The following is an 18,891-nucleotide window of genomic DNA, read 5'->3' on the forward strand; positions in this document are numbered from 1 at the left end:
ATCGATAGTCGTTAGTTTGCAACGAGAGGGTTTGGTGCATTGATTACTGTATATTTCAAAGAATATTGGAATTGTTTTCTTTAAAAATATCAATTTTATTCGCCTTTATGATTGGTAAAATAGTTGTTTACTTTTAATCGATAGACGAAATCAGTTATTGGGCTGCCATCTGGTGCGTCTATGCAACCTCCCCGCGTATTTCAGTTATCGATTAGTGTGACAGTGCCTAGGCCTCCCAAACTCAACTTTATTGCCCGGCCGCGAATTGTCTTGGTTGCAGATTTTCAGATTTTAAACCAAATTTACTTGGCATTATGGGCAGCCAAAACTCGGACGACGACAGTGGTGAGTGGCTAATGGCTTAGTCCAGGCCTGAGTAACTAATATTTACACTGTTCACATATGTATGCAGGTTCATCCGGTTCGAGTCGAAGTGGAAGCCGCAGTGTCACGCCGCAAGGAGGTAGTGCGCCCGGGTAAATATTTGATATTTAAACACGGCGGCGGGAGAATGCTGATTACCTTCCCCTAATTTTCCAGATCCCCACGCAGTCGCAGGTCGGGTAGTGGCAGCGATCGTTCCCGATCGGGCTCCAGGTCTTCCCGATCCCGGTCCGGCTCTGGATCTCCGCGTAGTGCCAGGTCCGGGTCTGCACAAAGTCGCCACTCGCAGCGGTCTGGCTCCGCTCGTAGTAAGAGATCACGATCTGTTCACAGTCGCAGGTCGGGATCTGCGCGTAGCCGTAAATCTGGAACTCCGGAATCTCCACAAAGTCACAGATCAGGTTCACCGCAAAGTCGCATGTCAGGATCACCTCAGAGTCGTAGATCTGGTTCTCCCCAAAGTCGCAAATCGGGATCTCCTCACAGCCGCAGATCAGGTTCGGCCCAGAGTCGCAGATCGGGATCCGCTCGGAGTCGCAAATCTGGTTCGGCACAAAGTGCCCGCTCTCGGTCTCGATCCAGGTCTCGTAGCGGTTCACTCAAGGGCAGTGGCAACGCGGAATCGCGGTCTAATTCGCCCAATCTGCAAATTGATGATGAGCGCGCCAATTCCAAGAGCGGCAGTCGCAGCAGAAGTAGGAGCAGGAGTGGCAGTCGCACTTCCAGATCGCGCTCCAAGACGGGCACGCCGTCGCCCAATAGAAGTCGTAGTGGCAGCGCATCCGGCTCCGGCAGCGATATGGGTATACCCAAGAAGAAGGCACGAAAGGCCAGTGGCTCCGATCAAGAGAAGAACAAGAGCGGCAGCGATAGCGACATTGAGGAATCGCCCGCCAAAGCTAAGAAGTCACGGCTGATCGACACTGACAGTGATTCCAATCAGGATGGGGTAAGGCACACTCTGTAGTACTTAAATATATTGTTATTTATCTAGTTCTATAATTAAGGAAAAATAACCCTGATTTAGCATTGCATACTTCTGCTTACTTATACATATGTACATTTCAATTTTGCAGGCAAAGAAAGCTCCGGCTGCAGCTGACATATTTGGAGATGCCGATGATATTAGTGACGATGAGGATGAGGCTGGACCAGCGGCCAGAAAATCCCCAGTGCGCTCCAAGAGCCGCAGTCAAAGCAAGTCCCACAGTCGTTCGGTGAGCCACTCGCGTTCCCGCTCCAGATCGCGATCCCGGGATAAAGTCGAGAGCCAAGTAGCACCGGCGCCCAAGGAGGATGAACCTGAACCGCTTCCGGAGACCCGAATCGACGTGGAGATTCCGCGCATCTCTGCAGACCTGGGAAAAGAGCAGCACTTTATCAAGCTTCCCAACTTCTTGTCAGTGGTCACGCATCCGTTTGATCCGGAAACTTACGAGGACGAGATCGATGAAGAGGAGACAATGGACGAGGAGGGCAGACAGCGCATCAAGCTCAAAGTGAGCAACACGATCCGATGGCGAGAGTACATGAACAACAAGGGCGACATGGTGCGCGAGTCTAATGCGCGATTCGTGCGCTGGTCCGACGGCAGCATGTCCCTTCACCTGGGCAACGAGATCTTCGACGCCTACAGGCAGCCGCTGCTAGGTGACCACAATCATCTGTTCGTCCGCCAAGGTACGGGTCTGCAGGGCCAGTCGGTCTTCAGGACCAAGCTCACTTTCCGTCCTCATTCCACGGAGTCGTTCACGCACAAGAAGATGACCATGTCGCTGGCCGATCGATCCAGCAAGACCAGTGGCATTAAGATCCTGACGCAGGTGGGCAAGGATCCCACCACGGATAGGCCCACGCAGCTCAGGGAGGAGGAGGCCAAGTTGCGTCAGGCAATGCGCAATCAGCACAAGTCGCAGCCCAAGAAAAAGAAACCGGGCGCGGGCGAACCACTGATTGGGGGCGGCACCTCGTCTTACCAGCACGACGATGGCAGCGACGATGAGAATGCCATCAGCCTGAGTGCCATCAAGAACCGGTACAAGAAGGGCTCTGGTGCCGGCCAGGCGGAGGTGAAAGCATCTACGATCTACTCGTCGGATGAGGACGAGGGCTCCGACTTCGAGGCGCGTCGCAGCAAGAAGGTGGACAAGGCCAAGGCCAGCAAGGCGCTGCGCGACTCCGACAGCGAATCGGACGCCGGCAGCGCCAAGAGCGGCCACAGCAACAAAAGCGGCGGAGGAGCAGGCAGCGCCAGCGGCAGCGACAACGAGGGCAGCCAGAAGAGCGGCGGCGGCAGCAGCAAGTCGGCCAGTGGAAGCGGCAGTGGCAGTGGCTCCGGCAGCGGATCGGGCAGTGACAACGATGATTAGGTTAGGCTAGTTCTAGTGCGTTCCTTGATCACACCAATAAAAGAAATTTTCAATTTTCATGCTCTGAATTCGACTTCGCTTGCATCTTGCAAATTTAGAATTACTTTATTATTTATTTAAACAAAAAGGTCAAGTAACCCCACATATGAGGTTTGCGTACGAATTGTTGTAGGAGTCATTTGTTGTATTATTTGGAAGGATTAGCTGGTAAAAGGGAAATATGCTGATGTATTGTTCTTTTGTTTAGAAATTTGGGTCTATTTTGCTATTTTTTTTATTATGCCGATATGACTGGAGATCCAGATAGTTCTTATTTCTGGGAAGTGATTGGACGGGGTTTATTGTGGTTCTTTACTTAAATTAGATTTCAATGTGGATGGAAAAATCCAATGATCAGCACATCTAAAAACAATTCAAAAGCGAGTAAAATATGTACTATTTTAAATTTTTTTTTGAAATTTAATTCCTTTGTACTATTTAAAGCATTCGTTTTTAAATAAGTTATTTAAATTTGATCAAAAAATAAATTTTTCGCCATCACCAAGTAGCGACCTTCAAATATCCTTACCAAGTTGATTATTTATTGGCCGAAAGTCAGCACCCAGATGGCCAATATTTGTTTGGTCGATAGGAGGAGCACTTAGCCCGCGCAATTAGCTGTCCGTTGAACCGCGACGGCGCGATGGATATTTCCAAGTGGCTACTGGCCACTGATGTTTGCCATTAATACACACGAGATGTTTGCGGGCTGTTGCTTTTAAATATATATATATATTTCCATAAATTATTGCTTAAATATTCGTTTATACAATTAGTCTATATGCTTAAAACCCAACGCATTCTAAACTCCTTTCCTCGGTTATCTACAACGGCATTCGATTTCACAACTATATATTTCTGTTTCTTAAATCAGGGTTCTACAAAGGTACTCCATAGTCCATCTAAGGTGCATTGTCGCTGGCCCAGAAACAACTTAATCCTCGAATCCTGGCGAGCGTACAGGCTCCCCAGTGCTCGCATATGAGATTGATATCAAAAACGATCTAAAACCGATTACTTTGTGTATTGAAAATGATTGTGCGTCACTTTGCTGAGTGAAAACGCTGTGTAAGTGCTATATCAGCTTTTGTAAATTAAGATTCGCTACTTGCACCGTTTCAGCCAAATACCATGGCTCAGGTCAGGTGTGGACTATTAATTGCTGGTTGTGATTATAAGGCAGTTTTCGTAAGAGCTCTAAAAAAAGGTATCGAAAATGGGGTGTTGGATAGGATGGATAGGAACTGAACGGGTAGTTCACTTTTGGATTTCCTTGTTTCGTCATTAAGTACATCTAAGAATGATACCTAATCCTCAAACTGACTCTGTGTATACATATATATTTTCAGGCTTAATTGTCGGTTGATTTTGGCGCTTGGCACTCTTTTGCGATTTTTCATTTAGCTAATACTCACAAAAGGCAGATCACCCAAAATCACCCAAAGTAGGTCCGCGGTTAAAAGCCGGAATGCATTCCGTTGTCGCGCAGTCTGGTTTTTTCTTATGTGGAACCTAATCTAAGCACCTCCTCGTGACTTCCAGCTTTGTGCGCCGCTCAGGCCTCCCACCCATTTTGGTCCTCCTCCTCGCCAGATAGCACGAATCGTAGTAAAAGGTATGTCTGCTGCTCCTCTCCTTCGCCGTCCTCCTCCTCTGTGGAAATTTGCACGAAATGCACTTCAAAGCGGGGATGTTGCCAGGTGATGGGGGCTTCCATCAGCAGGCCTGCGAATAAAGAGCAAAACCGAAAGAAACATGAGTCGAGGACGGCTTGTCAACCATTTAAGCGACGCACCAGACCGTGGCCAGTGCACAGTGCTCAACAGCTCCGTTGTCTCAATTAACCATAGCTCTATATGAGTGGCATTCATGGGCGGGACAGGGGGATTAGACAGGGGCGGCCTTATCAGCCCACGGGGTCCAGAAAACGGGCTTTCAGCATGTAAATGATGTATGTCGTTGGGGGCGGCAAATGGGGTAGATTAATTGAATTTGGCAAAAGCGGGGTGTGTGTGTTTCTCGCAGCTCAATGGGAAGCTCAAGCGCTGGGATGTGGGTTAAGCCCCTAATAAATGGAACTCGGCTTTCAATGGACATCTGAACGTTAGCAACGGAAAACGGATCACATACTGTAATCCCTACAATTTGCATATATTAGTGATTTATTTTATTAATCAAGAAGAAGAATATGATGTGGTATATTCTCTTTGTTCGCTTCACTTGAGCCAATATGGCAAACTGTTTTGGCCTCCATTCGAGCCTTGACTCTCGAGTTCTATTATCCATGAAGGTGCTAAATGTCCGAAAGATTCTTGGATTGCGTCCATTGAATCACGACGTGATTCGCACATTAAGAGGGCCGCAAAGCGGGGCGTCCCACCAAACGGATGACTCAACAAAGAAAAAGAGCGCAGAGCGCTTACAGTGTGCCTTCCATAAGAAGAACCTCTGCTACATGCTGCAGTTAAGTGAGGCAACTTTAGAGTTGTAAAAGGAAGGCATTCTGCCTGAGAAAATGCTATCCTCTAGTGGCGACCAATCGGCTGGCTGGTTAAGTCAACTCACATGCAGCGAGTGTATCGAGTTGGTCTCGTAGCCGCCCTTGCTCTGCATCTGGGTGGAGATCGCGTTGAGGCGGTTGGCCGACAGCTCCACGTCCGCGGATCCGATGTGGCCCGTGTGGACGAAGTTGGTGGGGTTGCCGATCATGGACCGGTCGATGCGCAGGCGTTGGTGTGGGCGGCGGGAGGGCGAGCGCTGCTGCTGGAAGCAGCACGAGAACCACTGCAGCCAGATCTCGCCGGTGCTGGCCATCTTCCCCTTGCTCCTGGCTCGCTGGCTGGCGCTGGACGGCGATTCAGTCTTCTGGTATTGCGGGCGATCAATCGTGAGGCAGCTGCTCCCAGCCAGGCTGGCTGTGCACGTAGAGTTGTGTGGCGTGGGCTACGCACCTCGGCTCCTGAAACGATCAAGTGGCATAAGATGTATAACTTCATTTGTAAACCAACATGAGACATGATAGTGGATAGTCAAATCAGTGGATATGGACAAAAGTAAACCATACAACTGTAGAATTGCACTTCTCGCAAAACCAATTGGGAATATGAATATGTATATTCAGTTCCAGCCCAGAAGCGCAGCTATGGACCCAGAACCATTTGCGATGCTCCAGAAAACCAGTGGCGTACAGAGATGTGCGATTCATTCCGCTGGCATGCTCCTCCGGCTGGTGTGGGAGGACTATCCCCATCTGCATGCTGCCTGCTTGCTTGTCTGCTCTACTTGCTGCCCCACTTGTTACCTGGCTTCTCACTCGGCTACACAATACAGACTCGAATACGGATACGGATACACATACAGAATCAGATTCAGATGCGGCCACCTTTGCAGACTCGCAAAACAGAAACAGCAACAGAACCACAGAATTATAAGGCCCGAGGCGTTGCCTGGGAAGCCGCGGAGTTGCGAAAGAAATACAGCTTATAAGCTACAAAAAATCAACAATTAATTGGCACTTTTGTGTAATTAAGATTGAGAGAAAGACACACAAAAGACACTGATGAAAGAAGCGGCCAGAAGACGGGATTTCGAAGCTATGTATCACTCACGATCTTCGTGGTCTGCTGGCTCAACTAGTTCTGGGTTCTGGGGAATAGCCAGTTTGTTTCGGCGACTGGGTACGTTTCAATTGAACAGCCATCCCCAATTCATCTGAATAAATACCCAAAGGCTGTGGAGTATCCATGTCTCAGCTGTTCTGGACGCCACAAAAGCCGAAACAAAATACGAAGCAATTGTTTTCGTTTATCCAAAATAAATGGCTTAAGTTTAAACGACATATTGTAAATACCAATCAAACTATTTCGCACTTTTGAAAGTAACTGATTCCTCCCTTTTTTCCTCCTAACGGAGTTCCAATTTAAGCTGCCATTAGATCACCAAGATGGTTATGTGGCTATGACAGGCATTTTCCGCGCGATTTCCGAAACTTCTTGGGCTTTCTACGCGTGTTGCGCAGTCTCTTTCTTCTGGCCACTGGGCAATTAAAGCTGCTCAAGCGTCTTTAATGCGGAGTGAAACCGAAATGAAAGTGCCAGGCGGCAGGGCAGCGATGTGGAGTCGTCGGAACACGCCGATGGTGGCGATGGCGACGGTTGGCGACTTGACGACTTGGGGCAGTAGATGGAGCTGGAGCTCAAGCGCGGCCCGGCTTATTGTAGCCAACATATCTACACTTTCCGAGAGCGAACGTTAACGTTATTATCTCAAATCGCGCTGCGACGCGTGTCACACAACAGAAAAGGTATACTGTAAGAAAACATCTCGAACTTGAAACCAAATCAGAATCAAATTGATAGCAAATCCACGATCAACATAATATATATATCGTGTTAGTTTGGGTAATATTTATAATATTTATTAAAATTCATAAGAATAGTTCAAATTATGTTTCTTTGCTGGTATATAACCCGCATTTTCCCACTGTGTGCCAACAACTTCTTGGCCACAAAGACAGCGACGCAGGAATACGAGTAATTGACGGAATGGGGGAATGAATGAGCGACTGACGAGGGCCAAATGCGCTAAAGCGTTTCAATTTTCTGTGTCAAAAGGTTATTAAAGTGAGAGATAACCAAGATATGTATGAGCACTGAAAAAAAACATGGTGAAGAGGTCACGACAATTTAATATATTAAATATCTTTCATTTTAGACATCCTAACACAGCTAAAAATGTGTAAAATTTAAGCAGTTTCGTTCTAAAAACATAAGCAATCAAACACCTGATTTCCTTCAGTGTATAATCACACAAATGTAACTGTTTGTATTCGAAAGGTACGCACGTCTTCCCTTCCTCCGCTCCGCCCGTTGTCCACTCATTTAGCTCGAACTCCAACTGGTGGAGATCAAGTGTTTATCAGCCCGTCTGCCGGTTTATATACATATGTATGTAAATACTTATAGCGTTTATGCGCTGACTAGCATATAGACACACACTCACTATGGACAGCAATGTGCACGTTTAGAAATCGAAAGCTAGACAAGCGTTAATTAACCATCGAGATCGAGTGACGTACTTATCCGGTGGCCAGAGATCTTCCCATTGATTGGCGGATTGATGCAAACCAAACACAACAAACATCCCCGACGAACTGGGTGTGCGTATTCGCCATGCCATGTCTACTGCAAGTCACTTTGCAATAATCATAAACAAATGGATTCGTGGCGCGTATAAGTATTTTGCTCTCTTTTTTGGGGCCTTTGCAGTGCTGACATCATCGTCGACGTCGCTGCGATCGGGCGGGGTTATTGAATCTTAACAAAAAGTGGAAAAATGGGCGAACTCGGGTAATTATAATTACATTTAAGGAGCTTAAGCCCCGTTGTTTCTGTCACGAAAAAAAAGAAACTTAGCCGCTCAAAGGGGAGATTTCAATTTGCAATCTCAATAAAATTCGATGGAGCTACGTTTCCTTTAAATGGAATTTAACTACAGTCAATCTAATCTAATAAATTTATATAAAATTAAATTCCAGTCAAAGAATTCATTTATCATTATCATTTATCATTTATCTATATATCTATATATTCATATATCTATATAAAAAGATATCTAACCACTTCAGCAATAAATTCAGTCATAAATACAAACCTCGAGTTCAAAATTAGGAAACCCCACCAACAATCTGCCATAATCGAGGTTTAGCGAAACTTGACCCAAAAAACTCCCCCGGATAAATAAACGGCAAGCTGCTCGTAATTTGCCAAATCCCCGGCAATTCACACGCGCCACAGCCATCGAGTCTTTTGCAACTTCCCCCCGCACAGCGGAAATGAATCGTATGCAAAGTGAATGAGTGCCGGGAGTGGGAACCCAAATCGAAATGATGTACCACCATCGGGTTACATCACTTTTGGGCACAACAGGCGACAAAGAAGAGGGGCTGGGCTTGGTCGAATGCCGAATGCACGAAGTCGATGTCGATGACAACATGCTTTGCATATGAAGAGGGAGCCCCGAGTTCAAGAAACCAATAAACGGAGTGTAAAGTTAATTTCCAAAGAGCTCTTAATCGAATAGTTTAAAGCAGAAGCATTGTGCTGGGCAGCAGTTCCATTGTTTGCCCCGCTTCTTCTTTATTTACAACTTGCGGCTTGTTTCACAATAATCACTAAAGAGCACTCGTTGCACTCCACAATCACTTCGGGTGACTCATCATCGTCTCCGGGTCCATCGAACAGATACTGACCGCCGCATCGGCAGTCGTACGCATAGCTCCACATTGTTGCCGGCCCTTTGTTCGCCTCGGATTCTGATTCTGATTCAGATGCGCGGCAGGGAGGTGGAGGTGTAGGTGCCGGTGCCTCGTCGTCATCTTCTTCGATTTCCACTTGGATCCGCTGCATTTCACCCAGCACAACTGTGGCGTATATGTTGCTATGCGCCCGGAATTTCGACTGCAGCAGTTCGGCGTCGTAGTGCTTGCGCCTAATGGGATCTTTCAGCGTGTTCCACGCCGCGTTTATCGCATTGAAGTCACTGTTCTGGGCCTCCGATCCCGGATTTGGGTCATCGAGCTGTCGCAATTTGTCGGGATGACATTGTAGTATCAATTGTTTGTAGCTGCACTTGATCTCATCGAAACTGGCCGTGGATGGCACATTCAAGAGTTCATAGAAGTCGGGCATCTGGAAAAGGGAAATCCGTGAGGTATTTGTATTGAAATCATAAATATCTTTGTACTTACGTTTAGTCTAAAGGGTCAACTACCACTCATTTGATTTATAAGAGTTCATGTCACTTTAACACTTTATTTGCAATTTTCAAAAACCAGACACATTTTCACTATTTAACATGTTTATATTATGATAAACATGTGTATCACTAATTAACAAGCTATATTAAAGTTTGTAACTGGTTTTTGTGAGACACACTTATATGACTACTAAGTTTAAGCAACTGATTGTTAAAATCTTGAGTTTCGTCTTCGATTCTAATTTAAAACAAAGAAACAAATTTGCAATTTGTTTATTCTTGATTCTCCGTAAAAAATGTGCGATTAAAGAGCAGGGCGTTTACCAACACTAAGGTTCTAATGTCCATAAACAGCTGTTTCTTGTTTACATGGAACGCGACGCTCGATGGAATAAATAACAGTTAATTTAATCAATATGAAAACGGCACCCCCATTTCACGCACACAGTCACACCCATACACATACACACACGCCGCCTTTGTTACTGGAAAAACGGAAATGTCCCCAAGAAAGGAGTGTTTTTGTGATTGAGAGCGGGTATTTTATACTTGTGTTGCTAGGTGGCGATAAACATAAATGTCCACACAAATCAGAGCTGGAAAATGCATCGCATGTCCGCCGGTCATAATTTCCCACCCCGTCCGTAGATGCCGATCCCCAATCCTCAATAGCCATAAAAGAGAAAAGTCGGACATATTGTCAAAAGTCAGGCCCCAATTGCACTTGGAGAGCCGAAAACAAGGTCAACAAACTGGTTAGCAGCAGCAGCGGCCAAAAAAAAAACAAAAAATACAGCCATATTAACTCGAACAGCGAATGTGGCATCGCACACGCTGACCCAATTTCGAAATTAGCGAAAAAGGAAAGGGGCAAACAACTTGCCCCGGGACAGGAACTCCGCGCTAATTAATCAATGGCAGAACATCGAACATGGGGCATCTAATTTAGAACGCACATACGATTGTCGTGGGTGCCACCGATCGACGCAACTCAAAACTTGCCTTATAAGGTGACGGCTTTCCTGCTCCCAGATCACGTGTGGAAATCTCTTGTTGCTCCGCCGATTTGTTTATTAACTGAGAACACCGTTGGTTTGCGGGAAAGGTGGGAAGGGAGCGGTAGGCACGACCCACTCGCTTTCAGAACTTTTTCAGTCTCTTCTTCTCAGCACTTTTTTCGAACGCCGAAGCACACGCCTTGCACTCGCCCGCAAATAGCAAATGTCGTCATGTGAAGCTGTATTCAGTCAGCACTAAACTCGCGACTACTATTCACTGCCTCTCTGGCGTTCTAGCGGCGCGTTTAGCGTTTGCGGCAGACGAAACTGTTTAAACTTTAAAACTTTCTAGCGATGGCAGCCAGCGCCGATGCAACGAGTATCGATTTTCGTGACTTATCGATATTAGGCGATGCATCGATGCAGCTGTCCAACAGCCATAACGAAATAATCTTGTGACACAATGAAATGAAGCGGGGGCTGCAGATAAAAAGTTAAATTTTAGTTAAAACGTATTGCACGTTCCACAGTAATAAGTTTACTATTTAATTGTTAGTAACACGAAAAAGTTTTGAAAGGTGGCGACGTCAGCTAGGAGTGTGTCTCGGCTAACTAAAATGTGGCCGTTCACATACGTCACTCCGAACTAGTTCCGACCGCCAAAGCAACCCTGCGCAGCGATGGTCGAACTGTCAACGCAACTTCCGCCTTCTTTCCGTGCGGTTCGTAAAAATGACTGGTTTAACGAACAGGGTAAGTGCCGAAAAAAGGCAAATAAAACAGTGCGAGCCTCAAGCAAATGTGTGGAAAGCCCTGCGCGCAATAGTGGCCAACAGTGCGAGAGCTAAAATGAGCAAACCAGGCGCGTGAATGTTCTGTTTTGAGTGTTTGAAAGGGCGTCGCGCCTTACACGTGCCGAAAAACTGGGCATCTGTGGAAGCCCTGAGTGAGCTGGTAGCCCCAAGGCTAAGAAACAGTGCAATCAATTGGGTGCTTCTGGAAAACAACGTGTCTCGGGATAAGAGGCCGCCACACACATTTGTTTATGCGCTTGCGGGCAAACCTAACCTAACAGTGCTCGAGTTGTTTTTGTAGTTAACTTGAATTTCCCTTTAAATTTCAGACCGTTGTTATTGATGGTCGCGGCCATTTGCTCGGCCGCCTGGCCTCCGTGGTGGCCAAGTACCTGTTGCAGGGCGGCAAGGTGGCCGTGGTCCGCTGCGAGGAGCTGAACCTCTCCGGACACTTCTACAGGAACAAGATCAAGTTCCTGGCCTACCTGCGCAAGCGGTGCAACGTGAACCCGGCCCGTGGTCCATTCCACTTCCGTGCCCCCTCTCGCATCTTCTACAAGGCAGTCCGAGGTAAGTTACCCTTCGCCACTCGGAGGAGTGCAGTTGAGTTGAGTGGATGCGCAGTTCCATGATGTTTTCAAACCTTATTACCTACATTATTTGAACGAGAAACCGTGTAAACAAAACATAGCTGAGAGATACTGCCTGCCACAGCTGCTGCTGCTCTAACTTTAAGACACCCAATAGTTCACTCACTAATCCCTATTTTTTCTCTTTTAGGTAAGCAATTCAAACCGTTTGGGAAGCTGCTCCACGCGACATGATGAACATTACATTCTTACCTACATTATTTGAACGAGAAACCGTGTAACCAACTCTCAACTGATGCATTCATCTAGCCAAAGCTCGCGCGACGATTGTGAATCCCTGACTCACCGGCTATTTTCTCCATCCCATTCCAGGCATGATCCCACACAAGACCAAGCGTGGCCAGGCCGCCCTCGCCCGTCTGCGTGTGTTCGACGGCATCCCATCGCCCTACGACAAGCGTCGCCGCGTCGTCGTGCCCATCGCTATGCGTGTGCTGACCCTGCGCTCCGACCGCAAGTACTGCCAGGTCGGTCGCCTGTCGCACGAGGTCGGCTGGCACTACCAGGACGTGATCAAGAGCCTGGAGCGCAAGCGCAAGGCCAAGCTCCGTGTCACCCTCAAGCACAACCGCGAGCTGAAGAAGCTGACGGTCAAGGCGCGCGAGAATATCGCGAAGGCCGCCGAGCCCTTCAACAAAATCATCAAATCCTACGGCTACGAGGTTTAAGGACAACAACAAGGGCAGAATTACATACGTTCAGATGCGTAGAAGTTTTTTAAAAGAGAATAAAACAACATCTAGTTTAAAAAACAAATTCGTCTTTGAGGGTCTCACATTTGTCTGCACACAGTAGGTGTTAGCCATCGTGGATGGTCTATTGCAGTCCAAAGCAATTTACTTTGGCCTATTGTTTTATGTTTATCATATGCTAGTATGTTATTATGTTTGCTTACAGGAAATTGGTCTTTATTAAGGTTAAATTGTAGTGATGCTAGGCAGATATCTAAAAAAGCTTTCGTAATACCAGCGACTTAGAACACTGATACCTATGTTTAAGCTTTCTTTCCAGATCATTCAAAAGATCTAGTATGTCATCATTATTGGGCTCCTTCAAATTTTCAAATGACTCGAAGAATTTCTTTTCGGATTCCGCGGTTTCCTTGCTAATGCTGTTCTTAGCTTTGCTCAAACCGACCATGATTTCCTTGTGGATAACTTGTAATCCTTCGAATATTCTGTTCATCATTTTAAGCGTGTTCTCCTTGACGACATTATCCTTGACGAACTCCTTGTAGGCAGTTGCGTTTCGAACTATAGCGTTCGCTTGCGTTGGGTCCATTTCCATGTACTTGCGGTCCGCGGGTGAGTTGCGCAGCTTGTCCATTTCCTCTTGAAGCTCTTTGGCGAAGTGCTTCTCCGCGTTGGAGAGGAACTCCATGTTAGCGGCCCAGATAACCGCGAAGTGCTGCATTCTAAATGCCTCGAAGGAACCCAGAAATTCGCACAAGGCCGCCTTGTCCGCATCGGGCAAGTTGGCGATCGGCGGCAGCGGTGTGGTCGTTATCCAATACCCACTGCTCCAGTCGATCGGTGGAGAGGTCTCTACGGACTCATCGGAATCCTCTGGATTTGACTCGTTCAAAGTGAGAGCTCCTGAATCCGCTGGGGCGCCACAGGTGTAGCTCTGAAATGAAACGATGTTCCAGGATCATAAATACGATGAGCACCTAGCTCTTGCGATCTTACCAGGAAAGCTACAGCTGCAATTAAAAACGAATGCATTTTGCTCAGTAGAAAGTATAACTATGCTGCTTGTGGTTCTGGCCTTCGTTTTTATAGGAAAATATGCGGTGAAAAACGACTTCATATCAGAAAGCAACCATATCCAGAGTTATAAAATAGGAAAAATAGGCTTAGATCATGGAAAAAACCATGGCATCTCGGAGCTGTATATATTGTATATCTCAAGTAAAACACAAAGCACTTAAAAGAAAGGGGAAAGTCTTGATATCGTTATAAACTATTGTTGGCTCATGTTATTTACGAGGATAAGAGTATCGTCGAGTTCATTAGGTAAGCAGTTGTGATAAGGGCTCGGAAAACTTTTTAAGTTTTATTAGAACCAACTAGAGTTTTAGAAAATGAAACAAAATGTAAAGCTAGAAATTCAATCTCTATATAGATATGTTAATATAAGCTATATATAATAATCCAAATTCTGTTCTGCTGATGGGCTGAAACATGTTTCCTGAGCAGAAACCGAGTTTCGTTTTGAGTTTTAATAATCAGAGCAAGCCAAAGATCGATTGGAACATATGGGTATACAAATTTAGCTGACAGTTCTCCGATTTTTTCAGTAAAAAGTAGCAGAGTATTTAAAAGGATTTAATTACAATGACCAACGCCAGAAAAGAAGATGAAATAAAGCGCGACAAGAGGAAACGATTGGATGACCTCCTGGGGCGCAGCTACCTCGAGAAGGTGAGGATCATTCGCGGACTGACTGTCCGACAGGCGAGCGACGCGGATCTCGATCTGTGCGCCAAGTGGCTGAACGTTTTCAGACGTGCCACCAAGGAGGAACGCTGGGCGAAGGAATACCTCGTGGAACTGATTCTGCGCCAGCTGCAGAAGACAGGCCACCTGTCGCTGCCCTTCACCAACCTGGCCAACTGCAGACTGGATCTGCGCCTGCTCTTGGACGATGAGGGTCGTCAACGGCTGCGTCGCTTCAGTTCGCGGCAGGTGGTGGCCCCGAAGCCGTCGAGCAACAGTCTGGCCATGAGGGTACTCAAGTCGTCTTCGTTCGAGTGGAGGCGCAGGTTGCGCCACCTGGAACATCTGGAAGACCAGTTCCGGCGTGAGGAGCAGGAAGTGTGGAGCCAACAGCAGACACCCGCGAGGGGTCTTAGGCCGGAGCCACCGGCTCCGCCCCCGCCCCCGCCGCCGCCTCCCACGACGCGCAAAGTGTGCAGAAATCGGAAACGCGTCAAGACGGTCGGCGTTCAGGCGGGTGTTCCGGTGATCACGCCACGGGCTGAACGTGATCTCTGCGAGCGTGACCAAAAACAGCGCGAGATCCTGAAGCGGCGGGAACGGGATCGCGTGCAGCGGCAGCTCAGGGAGCAGGACCGGAAGCGGCAGAGGACTTTGCTGGCCGAGCAGCAGAGGCTGGACAGGCAGAGTCTGGAAAAGGCGCGTCAAGTGCGCGACCGACGCTTGCGGGAACAGCAGCAGAAAGTCAAGGAGCAGCGTGACCACGAGCGCCATCTGTTGTTGAAAAGGAGAGAGGAGCAGCGTTTGTGGTCCCAACGACGTCCCACTACACCTTCATCCGAGGATGTGGAAATTCAGCAGAGAACGAGTCTGGAGCCGCAAAAAAACGCTCGACATGACCACGAACATGATCCTCGCTACTTGCCCCAAACGGCCATGACCGTGCCAGTCGACAGCGACAGTACCCAAAGTGCAAGACGGATTCAGCAGTTGCACCTCCGGGCGGAAAACATCAGGCGCAAGCTGCTGGCCTATGAAGAGCTCAAGAAATACCATCGGGAGAGGGCGCAAGCCGAGCGGGAGCGGCTGGATCGCAAGGAGTACCCAGACACAGAGACGGATAGTCGAAAGCAGAAGCCCGAAAAATCCAGGAATCCACAGATTAATGTGACAGAAAGAAAAAGGCTCAAACAAAAAGCGCAGATAGAACGCGAAACTGACCAAAGAGAAGAATCCAAAGAAAAAAGGGAAAATAATCGCAATAGGATCAGGAAGCGACAGGAGAGTGAAGAGTTTGGACAAAAAGAAGGCCCAATAACAGCAGAAAGCGATCATAAGGTTGAATTCTGTGGAAGAAGGCAAGTTGATGAACGGGAAAAGGATAAAATTGAACGACGGAATCAGAAGAATATGGAAAAACTTGAAAGAGAGCGGCAACGGGAGGCTAAAATCCTTAAAGAGCGCCAGGAAAGAGAAGAGTTTGAAAGAAATATTTTGGAAAAATTTGAAGCCGAACAAAGAAAACGGGAAGAGTTCGAAAGAAATAGACAAGAGGAGCTTTTGATTCTCAAAGAACGTCAGGAAAAAGAAGAATTCGAACGAAGAGAATTGGAAAAAAAATTAGAAGCCGATCGAAAACAAAAGGAAGAATTGGAAAGACTGCAAGAAGAAGAGCTTAGACTCCGAGACAAAGAATTTGAAAAAAAAATTTTGGAAAAACTAGAAGCCGATCGAAAAATAAGGGAGGAATTCGAAAGACAAAGGCAGGAGGAACTCAAAAATCTCAGGGAACGCCAGGAGAAAGAAGAGTCGGAAAGAAAAGAATTGGAGAAGAAGCTGGAAGCTAAGCAAAAACAGATGGAAGACCTGAAAAAATTGCGAGAAGAGGATTTAAAGTGTCTCAAGTCACTCCAAAGCAAAGAAGCACTAGAAGCCGAGCGAAAGGAAAGAGAAGCATTCGAAAGAAAAACCTGCAAAGAATGTGAACGAGAGAAGAAAAAAATTGAAGAACTTGAAAGAAATTCAAAGGACTTACAAGAGGGAGATGTGAACGGGGAACTTGATAAAAGAGAGCAAGAAGAGTACGAAAGATTCGCCAGAGAAGAAGAAAGCAATGAAGAAAAAAGACTTTTGGAAAATCTTCGGCGCAGCAAGGAGGAAATTGAAGCACGGGAGAGAAAGATAATTGAAGATGATTTGCAAAGAGAACAGATCCTTAGAAAGTGGCTTCAAAAGCAAGAGCAAAAGGAAAACAGGGAAAGAGAAGAACGCGAGAAGCGTGAAAGGAAAATTAAGGAGGGCATAACTGCAGAGAGTAACAAGCGCCGGGAAAGAGAGCAGGCTGAGAGAAAGCACCGGGAGAAACTTGATCGATTAGAAAGGGAGAGACAGGAAATGAAACACGCAAATAAAAAGCGCCCGATAAAGGTTCAAGTCGACGGGCATAATGCCGATGGGAAAGGGGACGAAGAGGAGCTTGTTACCCGACGTTGTCCAGAAAGCCCGAGCCAGGAGGAGATATATAGGGATTTAAGAATGCAGGAGATTACCCTGAGTGAGAAAACAGAGCTGAAGCTGCAATGTGAGGCAAGAAAGGTGGCGAAGCGACTGCAGCGGCACCTGTTAGGTTCACTTGGTGGGCACGGAGAAGGGGTGCGTCATTTGGGCAGGGAAAATGACCCACAGAGAGTTGCAAGCGAGAGAAAAGCAAAAAGCCAGACGGAGAATTGGTCTGTGGAGAATCCCCCCGCAGACATGATGAAAATGGGGTTAACTGGCAATGATGTGTCGAACGTTCGTCAGCAACTAGATCGCGATCGATATGAGAACGCCAATGTCCGCTCGAAAAAGCTCCAAGAAAGAAACAGCACGTTTTTTGAGGAGGTGCAGGAGAAGTTTCTGGAGCTCGATAAGCTGCGCTTGAAAGCAGGAGAACTGGAAGCTCAAAATCCTTTGAACAAGCGTTTCGAGATAAGACCCTCAAAGGCGCGTCCGTCACAGAAAGATGCACAGAAACCAACCAGTTCCAGTCAACAGTACTTTCAGCCAGGATCCGTGCATAGGCTTAGCGAGCGATGGAGTGACGAGGAACCCGGAGCAGAGGATCCTGCCACTCAGGGCCGCAACGGCGCCATCCTCTCTAGCAGCGAAAGCGACACGGTTCCGGAACCCCGTTACTCCCTCGAGGGCAAGTACTGTCCGTTCCTGAAGACCTACGCGGTGGAGACGCAAAATGCTCAATTCATCCCACATAAAGAATCAGCGCAGGGAGGAGCCTACTGCGCCCATGTACCCAACCAGGTGGACGATTGGCCGAAGACACCACCAAGTTCGTACTCTACTGAGGAGGCAGAACCGGGCGAGGAACGAGCACGAGGTGGCGGCAATCCAAGTGGCATTGGCATGACTTACTGCACACGAACTGGAAAGAAGCGTTTTCGGCAGGTCAAACAAAGCGAGATTGGCCACGATTCTAGCGGGCTGAAGGAGGATCGTGTGCAGCAGAGACGAGTTTTCGGGCAGCTTCTCAAGCAGGCTCGATCATTCGATTGCAGTCCGGAGATATTAAGAGCGGAGAACCGTCTTCTGGAGAAAAAACTGTCTCGAGCTAAAAACAAATATCTGAAGTGGTCAGTTCTGCGAATGTCCAAGTATCTCATAAGTCTATTCCAGAATGATGAAGCTATCGAGAGTTCCGAGGAAGAGAATGAATCTCTGGAAAGTGGAGAGCTCGAGCAGATCTATCTGCACGAGACCGATAGCAATATGCTGGTTCCTAGGCCAATCTTTAAGACTCTTATTTTAACTCTGGTTACATCCAACGAGTCGATTTCTCCCCATCTCGCGGACAAAATTACCGAACTAGAAGACGAGCTGAAGGCTCACCTCAAGAAGATTTCTAGACGGGCTTTTGCACAACGAGGTGCTGGAGCTCTGAGGCGGAAAGCCAAGTACTTGATGGACCAGCAGCGTCAACTACAAAGTCGCCAACTGTCCGAGGTATGTCGGAATTCCGAGGAGCAGACTTCAAGGATGTGGGGGCAACTAGCCAGCAGCAGTGACTCCTTGCGAGGGATCAGGTATATCTTTCGCGACTGTTGTGACCTCCTAGACCCATTTTCGTGCGTCGCACTTCAAAAGATCGAGCGTCTCTACAAGGAGTGGAAGGATCAGCGGTTTGACGAAGATTGGAAACAAATCTGATTTCGTTTTCGTTTTTTTCGTTCCTGTTGAATTTCGATAATACCCGCTATTTCAATTAAAGGCTAGCCTAATTAATTATGTATTTTATTTGTGTGGGGCAGAGTGGCAAAGGTTTGGCTGAGGGAACGCAGCTCTCCAAAGTTTTTAATCCAAGAAAGAAATCTAAAAGAAATAGTTTTAAGCCCGCTGAACCAATTCAAAAACTATTTTTCACTGACACGTTTCGAATATTCCAACCGCTGGAGAGAGAGAGCTTTTCG

At 47.1% G+C, this 18,891-nt stretch overlaps 6 protein-coding genes across 7 annotated transcripts; 3 read left to right on the forward strand and 3 right to left on the reverse strand.

The window, feature by feature from the left end:
• Positions 1-121: 121 nt before the first annotated feature.
• LOC6726841 (another transcription unit protein) lies at positions 122-2,821 on the forward strand. Its single transcript, XM_016176148.3, has 4 exons — positions 122-345; positions 413-476; positions 541-1,333; positions 1,461-2,821. The coding sequence occupies exons 1-4, from the start codon at positions 315-317 to the stop codon at positions 2,751-2,753; spliced, it is 2,181 nt and encodes a 726-aa protein (XP_016033353.1). The 5' UTR covers positions 122-314; the 3' UTR covers positions 2,754-2,821.
• A 1,553-nt stretch (positions 2,822-4,374) lies between these two features.
• Positions 4,375-10,685, reverse strand: LOC6726842 (CDC42 small effector protein homolog). The gene is made up of 3 exons (XM_016175935.3): positions 10,551-10,685; positions 5,358-5,751; positions 4,375-4,517 (listed from the first exon to the last, which is right to left on the reverse strand). Exons 2-3 carry the CDS (start codon positions 5,604-5,606, stop codon positions 4,509-4,511), a joined length of 258 nt encoding a protein of 85 aa, XP_016033354.1. The 5' UTR covers positions 5,607-5,751; positions 10,551-10,685; the 3' UTR covers positions 4,375-4,508.
• Positions 8,871-10,676, reverse strand: LOC6726843 (DPH4 homolog). 2 transcript variants are annotated; one of them, XM_016175933.3, is made up of 2 exons: positions 10,551-10,676; positions 8,871-9,481 (listed from the first exon to the last, which is right to left on the reverse strand). In XM_016175933.3, the coding sequence occupies exon 2, from the start codon at positions 9,479-9,481 to the stop codon at positions 8,930-8,932; it is 552 nt and encodes a 183-aa protein (XP_016033356.1). In that variant the 5' UTR covers positions 10,551-10,676; the 3' UTR covers positions 8,871-8,929. The 2 variants fall into 2 exon arrangements, with proteins under 2 accessions (XP_016033356.1, XP_016033357.1); XM_016175934.3 differs by lacking the exon at positions 10,551-10,676 and adding an exon at positions 9,541-10,026.
• Positions 10,686-11,154: 469 nt separating the features above from the next.
• On the forward strand, positions 11,155-12,746 carry LOC6726844 (60S ribosomal protein L13a). The gene is made up of 3 exons (XM_002102212.4): positions 11,155-11,299; positions 11,670-11,910; positions 12,303-12,746. Exons 1-3 carry the CDS (start codon positions 11,279-11,281, stop codon positions 12,656-12,658), a joined length of 618 nt encoding a protein of 205 aa, XP_002102248.1. The 5' UTR covers positions 11,155-11,278; the 3' UTR covers positions 12,659-12,746.
• Positions 12,567-13,912, reverse strand: LOC6726847. The gene is made up of 2 exons (XM_039295381.2): positions 13,679-13,912; positions 12,567-13,616 (listed from the first exon to the last, which is right to left on the reverse strand). The coding sequence occupies exons 1-2, from the start codon at positions 13,712-13,714 to the stop codon at positions 12,936-12,938; spliced, it is 717 nt and encodes a 238-aa protein (XP_039151315.1). The 5' UTR covers positions 13,715-13,912; the 3' UTR covers positions 12,567-12,935.
• Positions 13,913-14,167: 255 nt separating this feature from the next.
• LOC6726849 (trichohyalin) lies at positions 14,168-18,855 on the forward strand. The gene has a single exon (XM_039295371.2). It carries the CDS (start codon positions 14,327-14,329, stop codon positions 18,629-18,631), a length of 4,305 nt encoding a protein of 1,434 aa, XP_039151305.1. The 5' UTR covers positions 14,168-14,326; the 3' UTR covers positions 18,632-18,855.
• Positions 18,856-18,891: the final 36 nt, after the last annotated feature.

Source organism: Drosophila simulans, chromosome 3R (assembly GCF_016746395.2).
Source record: "Drosophila simulans strain w501 chromosome 3R, Prin_Dsim_3.1, whole genome shotgun sequence".
Lineage (NCBI taxonomy): Eukaryota > Metazoa > Arthropoda > Insecta > Diptera > Drosophilidae > Drosophila > Drosophila simulans.

What these genes read in the sequence shown, in the direction of transcription:
- LOC6726849 (XM_039295371.2), top strand. Translation starts at nt 14,327, where the DNA reads ATGACCAACGCCAGAAAAGAAGATGAAATAAAGCGCGACAAGAGGAAA.
- LOC6726842 (XM_016175935.3), bottom strand. Translation starts at nt 5,606, where the DNA reads ATGGCCAGCACCGGCGAGATCTGGCTGCAGTGGTTCTCGTGCTGCTTC.
- LOC6726844 (XM_002102212.4), top strand. Translation starts at nt 11,279, where the DNA reads ATGACTGGTTTAACGAACAGG. An exon ending in TGACTGGTTTAACGAACAGG is followed by an intron (nt 11,300 to 11,669) that starts GTAAGTGCCGAA and finishes TTTAAATTTCAG; the next exon opens with ACCGTTGTTATTGATGGTCG. An exon ending in CTTCTACAAGGCAGTCCGAG is followed by an intron (nt 11,911 to 12,302) that starts GTAAGTTACCCT and finishes ATCCCATTCCAG; the next exon opens with GCATGATCCCACACAAGACC.
- LOC6726843 (XM_016175933.3), bottom strand. Translation starts at nt 9,481, where the DNA reads ATGCCCGACTTCTATGAACTCTTGAATGTGCCATCCACGGCCAGTTTC.
- LOC6726847 (XM_039295381.2), bottom strand. Translation starts at nt 13,714, where the DNA reads ATGCATTCGTTTTTAATTGCAGCTGTAGCTTTCCTG. An exon ending in TTGCAGCTGTAGCTTTCCTG is followed by an intron (nt 13,617 to 13,678) that starts GTAAGATCGCAA and finishes GTTTCATTTCAG; the next exon opens with AGCTACACCTGTGGCGCCCC.
- LOC6726841 (XM_016176148.3), top strand. Translation starts at nt 315, where the DNA reads ATGGGCAGCCAAAACTCGGACGACGACAGTG. An exon ending in AAACTCGGACGACGACAGTG is followed by an intron (nt 346 to 412) that starts GTGAGTGGCTAA and finishes ATATGTATGCAG; the next exon opens with GTTCATCCGGTTCGAGTCGA. An exon ending in GTGATTCCAATCAGGATGGG is followed by an intron (nt 1,334 to 1,460) that starts GTAAGGCACACT and finishes TCAATTTTGCAG; the next exon opens with GCAAAGAAAGCTCCGGCTGC.